This window comes from Sus scrofa, chromosome 5, assembly GCF_000003025.6.
Source record: "Sus scrofa isolate TJ Tabasco breed Duroc chromosome 5, Sscrofa11.1, whole genome shotgun sequence".
NCBI lineage: Eukaryota > Metazoa > Chordata > Mammalia > Artiodactyla > Suidae > Sus > Sus scrofa.
This window is the reverse complement of record NC_010447.5, coordinates 72024938-72041514: the sequence shown is the minus strand read 5'-3', so window position 1 is coordinate 72041514 and position 16577 is coordinate 72024938. Positions and strand designations below refer to the sequence as shown.

The 16577-nt window shown below is 45.5% G+C and overlaps 1 protein-coding gene across 1 annotated transcript in view; it reads right to left on the bottom strand.

Annotated features, from left to right (window-relative positions):
• Positions 1–16577, bottom strand: part of MUC19 (apomucin) — a gene marked incomplete at its 3' end in the record, with an annotated part of 104943 nt that overhangs the window by 27559 nt on the left and 60807 nt on the right. The window contains 2 exon segments of the mRNA NM_001113286.1: positions 43–5871; positions 5875–6272. Coding sequence (NP_001106757.1) covers positions 43–5871; positions 5875–6272 — 6227 coding nt within the window.

The following is a 16577-nucleotide window of genomic DNA, read 5'->3' as shown; positions in this document are numbered from 1 at the left end:
ACATTAGATTTAATAATAAACCTAAAAAACCTCCGGGTCTCCTAACGCTGCGAAAGAGGGTCTAGCAGATTCTGTCACCCCGACAAATGAGGCAGTTGTTCCCGGGCCAGCACCTGAAGTTCCCGCTGCCTGTGATGCTCCAGATGAGACTGCAGGTGCTCCAGATGAGCCTGCCACCGAGATTCTGCTTGTTTCGGGCTGGCCAATGGATGCTCCGGTGGCCCCTGGTGATCCCGATGATGATCCTGTGGACCCTGATGCTCCAGACACTGTTCCGGTTGTCCCTGACCCTGCGACAGAGGGTCTAGCAGTTTCCGTCACCCCGACGGATGAGGCAGTTGTTCCCGGGCCAGCACCTGAGGTTCCCGCTGCCTGTGATGCTCCAGATGAGACTGCAGGTGCTCCAGATGAGCCTGCCACCGAGATTCTGCTTGTTTCGGGCTGGCCAATGGATGCTCCGGTGGCCCCTGGTGATCCCGATGATGATCCTGTGGACCCTGATGCTCCAGACACTGTTCCGGTTGTCCCTGACCCTGCGACAGAGGGTCTAGCAGTTTCCGTCACCCCGACGGATGAGGCAGTTGTTCCCGGGCCAGCACCTGAGGTTCCCGCTGCCTGTGATGCTCCAGATGAGACTGCAGGTGCTCCAGATGAGCCTGCCACCGAGATTCTGCTTGTTTCGGGCTGGCCAATGGATGCTCCGGTGGCCCCTGGTGATCCCGATGATGATCCTGTGGACCCTGATGCTCCAGACACTGTTCCGGTTGTCCCTGACCCTGCGACAGAGGGTCTAGCAGTTTCCGTCACCCCGACGGATGAGGCAGTTGTTCCCGGGCCAGCACCTGAGGTTCCCGCTGCCTGTGATGCTCCAGATGAGACTGCAGGTGCTCCAGATGAGCCTGCCACCGAGATTCTGCTTGTTTCGGGCTGGCCAATGGATGCTCCGGTGGCCCCTGGTGATCCCGATGATGATCCTGTGGACCCTGATGCTCCAGACACTGTTCCGGTTGTCCCTGACCCTGCGACAGAGGGTCTAGCAGTTTCCGTCACCCCGACGGATGAGGCAGTTGTTCCCGGGCCAGCACCTGAGGTTCCCGCTGCCTGTGATGCTCCAGATGAGACTGCAGGTGCTCCAGATGAGCCTGCCACCGAGATTCTGCTTGTTTCGGGCTGGCCAATGGATGCTCCGGTGGCCCCTGGTGATCCCGATGATGATCCTGTGGACCCTGATGCTCCAGACACTGTTCCGGTTGTCCCTGACCCTGCGACAGAGGGTCTAGCAGTTTCCGTCACCCCGACGGATGAGGCAGTTGTTCCCGGGCCAGCACCTGAGGTTCCCGCTGCCTGTGATGCTCCAGATGAGACTGCAGGTGCTCCAGATGAGCCTGCCACCGAGATTCTGCTTGTTTCGGGCTGGCCAATGGATGCTCCGGTGGCCCCTGGTGATCCCGATGATGATCCTGTGGACCCTGATGCTCCAGACACTGTTCCGGTTGTCCCTGACCCTGCGACAGAGGGTCTAGCAGTTTCCGTCACCCCGACGGATGAGGCAGTTGTTCCCGGGCCAGCACCTGAGGTTCCCGCTGCCTGTGATGCTCCAGATGAGACTGCAGGTGCTCCAGATGAGCCTGCCACCGAGATTCTGCTTGTTTCGGGCTGGCCAATGGATGCTCCGGTGGCCCCTGGTGATCCCGATGATGATCCTGTGGACCCTGATGCTCCAGACACTGTTCCGGTTGTCCCTGACCCTGCGACAGAGGGTCTAGCAGTTTCCGTCACCCCGACGGATGAGGCAGTTGTTCCCGGGCCAGCACCTGAGGTTCCCGCTGCCTGTGATGCTCCAGATGAGACTGCAGGTGCTCCAGATGAGCCTGCCACCGAGATTCTGCTTGTTTCGGGCTGGCCAATGGATGCTCCGGTGGCCCCTGGTGATCCCGATGATGATCCTGTGGACCCTGATGCTCCAGACACTGTTCCGGTTGTCCCTGACCCTGCGACAGAGGGTCTAGCAGTTTCCGTCACCCCGACGGATGAGGCAGTTGTTCCCGGGCCAGCACCTGAGGTTCCCGCTGCCTGTGATGCTCCAGATGAGACTGCAGGTGCTCCAGATGAGCCTGCCACCGAGATTCTGCTTGTTTCGGGCTGGCCAATGGATGCTCCGGTGGCCCCTGGTGATCCCGATGATGATCCTGTGGACCCTGATGCTCCAGACACTGTTCCGGTTGTCCCTGACCCTGCGACAGAGGGTCTAGCAGTTTCCGTCACCCCGACGGATGAGGCAGTTGTTCCCGGGCCAGCACCTGAGGTTCCCGCTGCCTGTGATGCTCCAGATGAGACTGCAGGTGCTCCAGATGAGCCTGCCACCGAGATTCTGCTTGTTTCGGGCTGGCCAATGGATGCTCCGGTGGCCCCTGGTGATCCCGATGATGATCCTGTGGACCCTGATGCTCCAGACACTGTTCCGGTTGTCCCTGACCCTGCGACAGAGGGTCTAGCAGTTTCCGTCACCCCGACGGATGAGGCAGTTGTTCCCGGGCCAGCACCTGAGGTTCCCGCTGCCTGTGATGCTCCAGATGAGACTGCAGGTGCTCCAGATGAGCCTGCCACCGAGATTCTGCTTGTTTCGGGCTGGCCAATGGATGCTCCGGTGGCCCCTGGTGATCCCGATGATGATCCTGTGGACCCTGATGCTCCAGACACTGTTCCGGTTGTCCCTGACCCTGCGACAGAGGGTCTAGCAGTTTCCGTCACCCCGACGGATGAGGCAGTTGTTCCCGGGCCAGCACCTGAGGTTCCCGCTGCCTGTGATGCTCCAGATGAGACTGCAGGTGCTCCAGATGAGCCTGCCACCGAGATTCTGCTTGTTTCGGGCTGGCCAATGGATGCTCCGGTGGCCCCTGGTGATCCCGATGATGATCCTGTGGACCCTGATGCTCCAGACACTGTTCCGGTTGTCCCTGACCCTGCGACAGAGGGTCTAGCAGTTTCCGTCACCCCGACGGATGAGGCAGTTGTTCCCGGGCCAGCACCTGAGGTTCCCGCTGCCTGTGATGCTCCAGATGAGACTGCAGGTGCTCCAGATGAGCCTGCCACCGAGATTCTGCTTGTTTCGGGCTGGCCAATGGATGCTCCGGTGGCCCCTGGTGATCCCGATGATGATCCTGTGGACCCTGATGCTCCAGACACTGTTCCGGTTGTCCCTGACCCTGCGACAGAGGGTCTAGCAGTTTCCGTCACCCCGACGGATGAGGCAGTTGTTCCCGGGCCAGCACCTGAGGTTCCCGCTGCCTGTGATGCTCCAGATGAGACTGCAGGTGCTCCAGATGAGCCTGCCACCGAGATTCTGCTTGTTTCGGGCTGGCCAATGGATGCTCCGGTGGCCCCTGGTGATCCCGATGATGATCCTGTGGACCCTGATGCTCCAGACACTGTTCCGGTTGTCCCTGACCCTGCGACAGAGGGTCTAGCAGTTTCCGTCACCCCGACGGATGAGGCAGTTGTTCCCGGGCCAGCACCTGAGGTTCCCGCTGCCTGTGATGCTCCAGATGAGACTGCAGGTGCTCCAGATGAGCCTGCCACCGAGATTCTGCTTGTTTCGGGCTGGCCAATGGATGCTCCGGTGGCCCCTGGTGATCCCGATGATGATCCTGTGGACCCTGATGCTCCAGACACTGTTCCGGTTGTCCCTGACCCTGCGACAGAGGGTCTAGCAGTTTCCGTCACCCCGACGGATGAGGCAGTTGTTCCCGGGCCAGCACCTGAGGTTCCCGCTGCCTGTGATGCTCCAGATGAGACTGCAGGTGCTCCAGATGAGCCTGCCACCGAGATTCTGCTTGTTTCGGGCTGGCCAATGGATGCTCCGGTGGCCCCTGGTGATCCCGATGATGATCCTGTGGACCCTGATGCTCCAGACACTGTTCCGGTTGTCCCTGACCCTGCGACAGAGGGTCTAGCAGTTTCCGTCACCCCGACGGATGAGGCAGTTGTTCCCGGGCCAGCACCTGAGGTTCCCGCTGCCTGTGATGCTCCAGATGAGACTGCAGGTGCTCCAGATGAGCCTGCCACCGAGATTCTGCTTGTTTCGGGCTGGCCAATGGATGCTCCGGTGGCCCCTGGTGATCCCGATGATGATCCTGTGGACCCTGATGCTCCAGACACTGTTCCGGTTGTCCCTGACCCTGCGACAGAGGGTCTAGCAGTTTCCGTCACCCCGACGGATGAGGCAGTTGTTCCCGGGCCAGCACCTGAGGTTCCCGCTGCCTGTGATGCTCCAGATGAGACTGCAGGTGCTCCAGATGAGCCTGCCACCGAGATTCTGCTTGTTTCGGGCTGGCCAATGGATGCTCCGGTGGCCCCTGGTGATCCCGATGATGATCCTGTGGACCCTGATGCTCCAGACACTGTTCCGGTTGTCCCTGACCCTGCGACAGAGGGTCTAGCAGTTTCCGTCACCCCGACGGATGAGGCAGTTGTTCCCGGGCCAGCACCTGAGGTTCCCGCTGCCTGTGATGCTCCAGATGAGACTGCAGGTGCTCCAGATGAGCCTGCCACCGAGATTCTGCTTGTTTCGGGCTGGCCAATGGATGCTCCGGTGGCCCCTGGTGATCCCGATGATGATCCTGTGGACCCTGATGCTCCAGACACTGTTCCGGTTGTCCCTGACCCTGCGACAGAGGGTCTAGCAGTTTCCGTCACCCCGACGGATGAGGCAGTTGTTCCCGGGCCAGCACCTGAGGTTCCCGCTGCCTGTGATGCTCCAGATGAGACTGCAGGTGCTCCAGATGAGCCTGCCACCGAGATTCTGCTTGTTTCGGGCTGGCCAATGGATGCTCCGGTGGCCCCTGGTGATCCCGATGATGATCCTGTGGACCCTGATGCTCCAGACACTGTTCCGGTTGTCCCTGACCCTGCGACAGAGGGTCTAGCAGTTTCCGTCACCCCGACGGATGAGGCAGTTGTTCCCGGGCCAGCACCTGAGGTTCCCGCTGCCTGTGATGCTCCAGATGAGACTGCAGGTGCTCCAGATGAGCCTGCCACCGAGATTCTGCTTGTTTCGGGCTGGCCAATGGATGCTCCGGTGGCCCCTGGTGATCCCGATGATGATCCTGTGGACCCTGATGCTCCAGACACTGTTCCGGTTGTCCCTGACCCTGCGACAGAGGGTCTAGCAGTTTCCGTCACCCCGACGGATGAGGCAGTTGTTCCCGGGCCAGCACCTGAGGTTCCCGCTGCCTGTGATGCTCCAGATGAGACTGCAGGTGCTCCAGATGAGCCTGCCACCGAGATTCTGCTTGTTTCGGGCTGGCCAATGGATGCTCCGGTGGCCCCTGGTGATCCCGATGATGATCCTGTGGACCCTGATGCTCCAGACACTGTTCCGGTTGTCCCTGACCCTGCGACAGAGGGTCTAGCAGTTTCCGTCACCCCGACGGATGAGGCAGTTGTTCCCGGGCCAGCACCTGAGGTTCCCGCTGCCTGTGATGCTCCAGATGAGACTGCAGGTGCTCCAGATGAGCCTGCCACCGAGATTCTGCTTGTTTCGGGCTGGCCAATGGATGCTCCGGTGGCCCCTGGTGATCCCGATGATGATCCTGTGGACCCTGATGCTCCAGACACTGTTCCGGTTGTCCCTGACCCTGCGACAGAGGGTCTAGCAGTTTCCGTCACCCCGACGGATGAGGCAGTTGTTCCCGGGCCAGCACCTGAGGTTCCCGCTGCCTGTGATGCTCCAGATGAGACTGCAGGTGCTCCAGATGAGCCTGCCACCGAGATTCTGCTTGTTTCGGGCTGGCCAATGGATGCTCCGGTGGCCCCTGGTGATCCCGATGATGATCCTGTGGACCCTGATGCTCCAGACACTGTTCCGGTTGTCCCTGACCCTGCGACAGAGGATCTAGCACTTGTTACTGTCAGTATGGTTGATGATCCTGTTTTACCTGAACCTATTACTGATATTCCTGTAGACCCTGATTCTTCTGTTGTCCTTGATATTCCAGTTGATTGTAGATATATGTCTGTCACTACTTCTGTTGGCCCATTTTCGCTTGATCCTTCAGTTGATTGTCTACTTGTTTGTGACCCTACAGCTGATGAAACATTTGGGGAATATCTGCCAGTTGATGGTCTGGTTGCCCTTGATTCTTCAGTTGATGATCCAATAATTTCTGTCATACCAATTGTTGGCAGAGTTGTCCTTGACTTTTCAGCTGATGGTCCAGTAGTTTCTGCCCCTCCACTTGTCTCTGAACTTACAACAGATGTTCCAGTTGTCCCTATTAAACAAGTAGTAAATGTACAATGTTTTTTTTTATAGCTGTCTTTGTCTTTTCTTAAAATATAGGCACATATTGTTTTCTCTCTCTTTTCTGTAGCTTTCATACTTCTTCATCCCCATTGCCATTGCCTTATTCTGTATCCATATTTCATTCTTCCACAATATAATTTCTTCCTATTAATTTATTATTATCCTCTTTCTGTTTATTCATTCAACAATCACTTACTGAATATCTTATATAATATGTAAGTTCTCCATAATTTGTTTTACCCCTATTTACATCAAAACCACCCTATGATATATATGTTATTACTTTATCTATTTTAGAGAAGATATTGAGCTTTTAAAATAGTGTAAGTAGCTTTTCTAAAGTTATATATCTAGTAAGTAAATAATTCTCTGCTCCTATAAAGTATCCTAGTTGTATAGGAGAGACATGCAGACATATAAATAAAATTACTATCTAACAAGTCAAATTCATAAACAAGAACTACATCTGAGCACTAAGATAAAGTAAAGTGATACCAAACCTCTGGGATTCTATTTTAGGCTGTCTGACTAGCAAAGATTTCTCTGAAAAGTTGCAGTTAATCTGAGATATGACAGGAAGCACACAGCTATGTGATGTTCTAGGGAAATAGCATTCTAGGTAGTGGAAACAACACTGCAAAAGACATCATGTTGAAATTAGCTACATATCTAGGGAAGTAGAATTAGGTGAATGTATATGAATCATGGGAGGTTAAGGGGATAACATTAGAAGATGAGGCCATATATAGGATTTGGTAGGTTATTGGAATTAGAGGAGGGAAATTGGATATTTTTCTCAATTGAATATAATTTTATGCAGGGGAGTGATAGATTTACACATTTAAAATCTCTCTTATTTTATAGAGAATATATGGTAAAGGCATATAATGGAAGTTGGAAGACTGGTATGAGGTAATTTTAAGATGCAGGCAATATTTGAGTGCCTTGAGTTATAGTGGTGATAAAGGACATTGAGAACAGTGGATGGATTCAGGATATATTTTAGAAGTAGCATTAACAGGCCTTGTTTGCACTGGAAGGTGCAAAACAAAAAATAGAGGCATCGAGGATAACTATTAGATTTTTTTTCCTGAATAAACAAAAGTCAGTAATGTTACCTTTTATTGGTATGGGAAAGACTGGGAGAACAGGTGTGGGTCTGAAAGTAAATCAAGAATTCTATTTAGCTCATGCTAAATCTGAGATATTAGACATCCAAATGGCAAGTTATCAACTGAGTATGAATCTAGAGTTCCAGAGAAGACAAGACTGGGGTATACATTTGGAAATTTACATCTAAGATATCTTAGAAAATTTCCTATACCTGACTTCCTAAAGATTATGCATCCATGTCCACTAGGCCTGTCTTATCTCTGACTTCTAGGTGCTTCTCTATGAGCTCAATTTAAGGGAATTTTCCAGCCAAGTCATGCCCTTGCATTTTTCCATAGACTAGTTTGGCATCTATGGGCTAACACTCACTGCCTCTGAAACCTCAATTTTATTCTCATTTAAGGAACTTAAATTAGTATTCAGTTTAAGGTCTTGAAGAAATTAATCCCAGCGTACTTCATATCCTGTCATTCTTTGACATTGAGTAGAGCCTACATTGTGGTTTCCTCTGTTACCTGTGGCATTCTAAGCCCATATTGGGCAGTGTCTCTTTTACCCTAAACTCCAACTTCTTCTATAGCCAATTCTCTATCACAGCTACTTTTACCCTGTCCTCTGGATACATATTCAATGGTTTTTAAAACTCTTCTGCATGCTTAACCATTTTACAGAATGCTTCTACATCCTCCTGGCCTTAACCTAATGGAATAAATTCTGCAACAACCTAGCAGAACCCAGAATCTCCAAGTCCTTTTGTGAAGGATTCTACTAAGGGATAAATGAAGATGGAAGCCTTGGATTTGTAGGGACACAGATCTACACAGTGTTGTGTGTATAGATTGGTGCATGTTTCCAACAAAGCTACAACCCTAGGTATAGCAGCATAGAGTCTACTTCCTCCCACATCTCCAATTCTTCTGGAAGGTCTTTTCACACAGCCTGTTATTTTTACCTCCTTTATAAGAATAAAGCCTCTTGATCCTTTACTAGACTGAGTGTTCTATTCATTTATTTACTTATTCACCAGATATTCACCAGATATTTATCAAATCAAGTAGCTAGGTACTGGAACACAACTGAAAATTAGAACAGCAAGGTGACAAGATCTTGCTCTAGTTTTGACAGAAATCCACCCTTTTGATAGCCTATATAGTAATGAAGAATGACCAGATGAAGAATGAACAATCTAGGGCCTGTTCTGGCCTCACAACATAGTCACCCTGTGACTGGAGTAATATGTTGTTGATTTTTTTCATAAATGAAATGTAAATAATTACTATATACTGTCAATAGCACAGGGTGGTTATATGATTTAAGTAAGTAAATGTATGTAAAAACATTCTGTCCACTTTACACTTACTGTATTTTTTTCTGAGCATCATTTTCTATTTTTGCTAAAATGGATTAATATGACTCATGAATAATATTATACAATGGGTAATAATTGCCTCATATCTTTATTTTATCCATTAAGTTGTACTCAATATATTGGATTTAAATCAAGGTTAAAAAAAAAACAGTATAACTTTATTCTCCCAATTATATTTTTAGGAACTTTTTTGCCTATTTTATGAGAAATATTCACCAATCCTATTTATTTGTTTGTTTTTAACTTCTATATTTCTTTGAAACAAGTTAAATGTATGAGGCACAAACTGTTTAGTAAGGACTTCGCTTTGAGCAAATGAGTTGTTATGTCCTATTTGCAAATTCTAGAAAATGAGACTTTTATTTACTGTCTTCTTAGGGCCACACCCATGGCATATGGAAATTCCTGGGCTAGGGGTGAAATCAGAGCTACAGATACTGGCCTATGCCATGGTTGCAGCAATGTAGGATCTAAGTCATGTTCTGCAACCTACACCACAGATCATGGCAATGCTGGATCCTTAGCCCACTGAGGCAGGCCAGGGATTGAACCTGTATCCCCATGGATACCAGTCAGATTCAATACTGCTGAGCCAGGATAGGAACTCTGAAAATAAGACATTTTTAAACCAATGTGTAGAGATTTTAGGGAGTAAATTGTTTCCTGAATTTTTAGACAATTGAGAAGGCAATGTTTACTTATTAAATTATTCTCAGAAATTGGGACAGCTGTTCATCAAAGTTCTAGAACATTTTCTTGTTCAGTAAAAAGTTTATGGGAAATACGTTAATATTTTAAACTACAATGTTTTTTAATATTACTGAACCATGAATTTTTCTGATGTTAAAGATAGTGGATTTTTGCAAAAAACTAGTAAATGAAAGACTCTAAATTCTAATATCCTTGTTAATGCCTGATAATTTTTTAATATCTAACAGTCTTTTATTCAAGAAAGAAACAAATTTATTGAATCAAGTATTTCTATAATGGGGAAATTATATTATCAATCAATAAAATGCAAAATAGTTAACATGTTTTATAATTATTTAGTACCTTTGATCTATATTTTTGCTGATTGTTGAAGTGATTTTGTTTAGTGCAATGCGAACCTTAGATTTAAAAAAATGTAACTAACTGGATGAGAAATACGTCCTAAGAAGTCCCTAACTCAGAAAAACATTTAAGGACCAAATATAGAATGAAATGTTAGATGGTCACCATTACATTTTTTTATATAAATCCACTATAGTTGCATCAAGTAACATTCTAGTGATTTCTAAACTGGCCATATAAACATATCAGACTTAAAATGCCACATTAATCCTATCTGGTAATAGAGAACACATGAACTGTCAGATCACCATTATAATCTGTGACACCAATTGTACCACCTGATATTCCAGGTGTACCTGTTACAAAGGAAAAAAATGGAAAAGACTCATTCACAGAATTTTTTAAATTATGAGATAACCAGTTCTGACTTAAATTAACTTCCAACTAAAGATTAAAGAAGGATCTAATTTTCTATATCAGTAATAATTATTACTCTTTATGTTTTGAAAAATGACATACATTTTTGGAATACATTCACTCACTATTTCATTGTATGCTTGTCACAATCCCACTCAACAGATTACATTGCTCAGGGTTTTGTTTGATTGTTTGGATTTGGGGGGGGGGTGTTTTGTTTTTATTTTTTGCAGAAGTTCCCAGGCCAAGGATTGGCTGAGGATCTAACAAGTCACAGTAGCAACCTGAGCCACAGTATGAAAACACCAGGTCCTCAACCACTAGGTCACCAGGGAACTCCCCATTACTACTCAGTTTTTACAGTTAAGAAAACTAAGATCACAGAGGTTAAGTTATTCACTCAACTATATGTTTTGATTCTAGGATCAGTGTTTACATATGGACTGTGCCTGTGCAAGATATTTTTGGATTTTCTTTTCCCCATCAGAAACGGTTATTGAATGTTTATCAAATGCCTTTTTTAGCTTTTATATGGAAAATTAGTTGTTTTTATTGTTACTTAGAGTTATTAGTATGATGAACTATTTAATGGATTTTGTAATTTTGAAAAGCTTTCATTAAAAAGTAATAGGAATTATTATTACTAAACATTATTTTAATATGTTTTTGGATTTTAATTTCAGTCATTTGTCTTTTGCTATGCAAACTCTTTAGATGCTCTTTTTTTTTTTTGCTTTTTGCTTTTTTATTTCTCATCTGATAGAAAGGTTATATTTTTACAGTAACGTTTTTACATAATCCCATTATCATCCTCCCAATTTCCTTTTGGATACTGTCTATTGGTTGTCCCCTGTGGGCAGTGATAAAATTAACTCATAATTTTTTCTTTCCTTTTCCTCTTCTGTACTTTCTGTACTTTCCAATTTAAGTAAATACCATTTGCTTTCTTTTTTTTTGCTTTTGTGCTTTTTAGGGCCGCATTTGCAGCATGTGGAAGTTCCCAGTCTAGGGGTCAAATCAGAACTGCAGCTGCCAGCCTACACCACACCCACAGCAACGCCAGATGCAAGCCACATCTGTGACCTACACCACAGCTCTCAGCAAAGCTGGATCTTTAACCCACTGAGCAACACCAGGGGTTGAACTTACATCCTCACGGATACTAGGTGGGATCATTACCTCTGATCCACAATGGGAACTCCCCCATTTGCTTTCTTAATGCTCTTTTTTTTTTAACTTGGTCTCCTATACTTTACTTGGTTATTTTCATTTGGTCAAACATGTAACATTTATATATTTTTCTTCCACTTTTCTTTCAATTTTTGTTATAGTTTTAGAGCTACAGTTAAAAATGTCAGTGCTACAATATTTTAGTTTGTTTTCAAAGCATCTTTTTGTTACTTAACATTTCTCCAATGATTTTATTAGGAATGGCTCATGGGTACATAATTCCCTGAATTCTTTCATGTTTTAAACTATTTTCTTATCACTTTACTGCTTGTGTTACTTTTAGGTGGATATAAAACCCTTGGCCCACATTTTCTTTCCTTAGGTATCTAAATGCTACTCTGCTCTCGACAAGTCTCATTGATTTTCTTTCTTTTTTTAATAACTACCTTTTGCCTCAATATCCAAAACTTCATCTTTCAAGTCTAACAATTTTCTAAAATAAGTTACACATTTGACTTTTTAGGAATGATTCTTCCAGGTATAAGGTAGGTCCTTTCAACAAGCAGATTTAGATCTATTTTTAATTGCAGGAAATTTGATTTAATTTATTATTTTATTTTATTTTATTTTACTTTTTTATTTTATTTTATTTTATTTTATTTTATTTTATTTTATTTTAGTCTTTTTGTCTTTGAAAGGGCCGCCCCGCGGCATATGGAGATTCCCAGGCTAGGGGTCGAATCGGAGCTGTAGCCACCAGCCTACAGCAGAGCCACAGCAACATGGGATCCAAGCCACGTCTGCGACCTACACCACAGCTCATGGCAACACCGGATCCTGAACCCAATGAGAAAGGCCAGGGATCAAACCCACAACCTCATGGTTCCTAGTCAGATTCGTTAACCACTGAGCGACGATGGGAGCTCCAATTTATAATTTTAGATATCTGTTCTCTTTCATTGCTTTTTCTTCTCCTGAAACTGCAATCATATATGTTGGATATTTTTGTGTTTCCTATAACTCTGCCCTTCTCTTTTTCACCTTATCATCTTTAAAAATGTCTCCAGCTTTTTTTAGAGGGCATGATCTTTCCATTTCTACCTTCTAATCTCTTTGCCATACTTTGTCTTATTTATTCTTTGTTCAGTACCTTGTCAGTTGGTCTTTCCTTCTGAGATAATCTTTCTTTTTTTTTTCAATATGTCTCCTGAATTTCATTAATTCCAAATTAATATTTTCCTACTATTTATGTATTTTTACCCTGTTTTTTAATTTATAATTTTGACATCTATTTATATCTTTGGTTTTTTTAATTTTAAATTTGTGTTATGAATGTTACCTGAATAAATGTTATACCTAATGTTATGTTTTTGAAACTGAGCAGAATGCTGAGCCTCCCCCCTACCCAAGTCCAAAGGCCCCTCCGTGTCTCCACCTCTTGTTTGTACAAAAGCTGAAATCTCCCTGAGTCATAAAAGCAGGCTCAAGCAGTTAATGATTAGGACATAAAGTCACAGCATCTTTCTGTGTCTGTTGCATATTCCTGAGGAATTTTACCGATACTACCTGAGGGGGGAAGCTAACTGCGTGATGACCAGACTGTAGCCATAACATAAGCTGCTCCATCTTGCAAAGTACTGAATCTATGGTTAGCACAATTCTAAGATCTTCCCTTGAGAGAATAAGATGAACATTATTGCTCATAATAATCTATAGTTTTGTGGGCATCAAAATAATTGTAGCTTGCTCTGCCTGTATATATAAATAGGCAACTAAAATTGTCAGCAAAGAGATACTACCGACCCCAGTCAACATCTTCCACTCTAAGAATATGGCGCTCTGTCAACATGAAGCTGTTACATAAGATGGACCGTGACTCCTAAGCCCCCAGAAATACAATGTCTGACAGAGGGAGATGGTAAGCAGCTTCTTTGCCCCTTTCCTGTTTGCCTATATCTGTTCCCTTCAAACCTTATAAAAATGAGATCGCTAGGCCACAGTTAAGCTAACCTGTTATTTCCCTAGAATAAAAGAGGTAGGAATGATGTTTTAAGTAGTTAAAGAATGACTAGCTCTCTACCCCTATCATCCCCCTTAGCAATTCTGCACGCAGACCATGGAGGCAAGATAACACCTGAAGAAAGATCAGAGGAGTCTGGCAGTTTGCATGCGATGGAAACTCATGCAGAACCTGAACTTTTGCCTCAAGGATTCACTGAGATTCTTTCCCCTTCTTATCTTTTAACTGAAATGGCCAAGTAGAATCTTTGGAGTTGGTTCTGGGATACAAGAGCACCTTTTTCCCATATTGCTAGCCTTTTGATAAAGCCAACTTTCCTTTCTACCAACATTTGCCTCTCAATTGGCTTTGCGGCAGTAAGCAGCTAAGCCTGAGTTCAGAAACGTTTATTATTCCTCTGCTTTATGACTAGATTTTTAGAATTTGCTTGCTAATACTGAAAATGTATACAAAAGAATAGTTTACTTTTTTTTCCTTTTTCTTTTTTCTTTCTTTTCTTTTTTTTTTAATTGTATTTTCCTAAAAATTCATGCAGTGAGTGGCAAAAAGGCTTTTGTGGGGTTCAGTAGATTTCTCAGATTGAAGGGTTCCTCTCATTACATTGAAGAAAAGCTCCTTTTATAAATGGAACATTTGTTTTGTCTGTCTTCTAATTTTTAATTATTACCATGTTTTCTTGAGACCCTTAGCTATAAGTACTTTTTTCTTTTTCCTTTGACATTCAGGCTCCAAGGACTCCTTCACCTTCTAATATGCCTCCTCCTTTACAAGCAGTCCAAGTGCCTTCTCAAGACACCAGTTGTCGGAGTTGCCGTCGTGGCTCAGTGGTTAATGAATCTGACTAGGAACCATGAAGTTGTAGGTTCAATCCCTGGCCTTGCTCAGTGGGTTAAGGATCCGGTGTTTCCGTGACCTGTGGTGTGGGTCGCAGACGCGGCTCGGATCCCGCATTGCTGTGGCTCTGGCGTAGGCCGGTGGCTACAGCTCCGATTAGACCCCTAGTCTGGGAACTTCCATATGCCGTGGGAGCAGCCCTAGCAGAGGCAAAACGACAAAAAAAAAAAAAAAAAAAAAAAAAAAAAAAGACACCAGCTGTCATTCCATAAACTCTCCAATCCTGTCTTTCAACCCCATGTTTGTTAGGGAACCTTTGACTGAAACCGCCCACTTTGGCCAGGCACAATAATAGCTGCTTGCGTGAGTTGTGTCATGACAGGAGGCCTCGATAAGAAACATGGTGCTTCTCTGAAAACTAACCAGAAGAATTTGGGAGGAGCCAGGAGGAGGGAGGAAAAGATCAACCTCCCAGAACCCTCGGGGCTGAACTCCATCTTGGCTAAGAGACGCATGCCATCGAGAATGACCCTGAGTCAGACCAAAAATGAGCCGAGCAAGATGACTGGCCAGAGAACCTGGAAACTCACCCCATTCTCATAAAACCTGAGGCTTTGAGCCACGTGGCAGAGCAATTCTGGGTTTCCTTACCCTGCTGCTCTCTGCCAGGTTCTCCACTTCTCAGTAAGGTCTTTTGCTTTGTCAGCTTATGTGTCTCCTCAGATGATTCATTTCTGAGTATTATACAAGAGCCCACTCTCGGGCCCTGGAAGGGATTCCTCTTCCTACACAAATTCACAAGTGCTCTGATTTCCCAGGTTTCAGATCTCTCAGTGTTCTCCAATCAGGTGAGGACCTCTCCTTCTGGTGGTGAACCCTAGTTGATGTTACCTGTGTTCTACCACTATTTTAAGAAGGATGAAAAGGGAGGTATAACTGGGAACTGCTGAAAATTCAGGTTCAGACTTGCCTGACTTCCCAAGACTTGTGGCTCCAGTGCTTGGTTCCCCAGGGGTGTCGCCATCTCCAACCCAGGGGTTGCACTGGCAACACCCAGGCATGGCCTAATTTTATAATAGGAGAACAAAAGCTAGCTAATTAAAAATATAAAACTTCATTGCATGAGGACGGCCTGTGTAAGAACAAATACAACTCTTTAAATAACAGGCTTTAATACTCTCTATTGAAACTAAGAAAGAGATTTCCCTTTTCCTTTTCTTAGAATATATACTTTAGAATATTTGTAAATTTCTTTCTAGTGCCTTTGAAATGGATGTAAGTCTTTTATAAGAAAAATCAGGAGTTCCCGTCGTGGCGCAGTGGTTAACGAATCCGACTAGGAACCATGAGGTTGCGGGTTCGATCCCTGCCCTTGCTCAGTGGGTTAACGATCCGGCGTTGCCGTGAGCTGTGGTGTAGGTTGCAGACGCGGCTCGGATCCCGCGTTGCTGTGGCTCTGGCGTAGGCCGGTGGCTACAGCTCCGATTCAACCCCTAGCCTGGGAACCTCCATATGCCGCGGGAGCGGCCCAAGAAATAGCAACAACAACAACAAAAAAAGACAAAAAAAAAAAGAAAAATTAATAAGCCTCTGTCAGTCTAATGACCCAGGAATGACTTTCTCAAGGACTTGGGCTCTATCTCTCTGAAATGTGAATCTCTAAAGGAGACAGTGTTCCTTGCCCATCTAGGCACAAAACTCCCATCATCAAGAGAGTTTTTTTTTTTCCTTTGTATTAAACCAATTACATAACATGATGGTCATCCCAACTGCCAGGTGAATTTAAGATGAACTACTATGTGTAATAAATGATGTTATCAAGTTCTCTTACCTAAGGACTATTTTTCTTGAGAACATGCATGTAAGAAATTGTATCTGCTTGGTGAGATTTCTTTCTGTCCTTACTATCCTTTAGTGAATTGATTCTAATTCACATCACATTCTATTTTTGTTTTTGTTTTTGTTTTTGTTTTTTCCCTGTCTTTTTAGGGCTGAGCCCATGGCATATGGAGGTTCCCAGGCTAGGGGTTGAATCGGAGCTGTAGCCACAGGCCTACGCCAGAGCCACAGCAACGTGGGATATGAGCCGCGTCTGCAACCTACACCACAGCTCACGGCAACGCCGTATCCTTAACCCACTGAGCAAGGACAGGAATCAAACCTGCAACCTCATGATTCCTAGTCGGATTCGTTAACCACTGCACCACGACGGGAATGCCCCCTTTCTCTCTTTCTATTTATCCTTCTTAATAACTCAATAATGAAACTGTTTTCTTTCTCTTCTACCTGTGTGGACA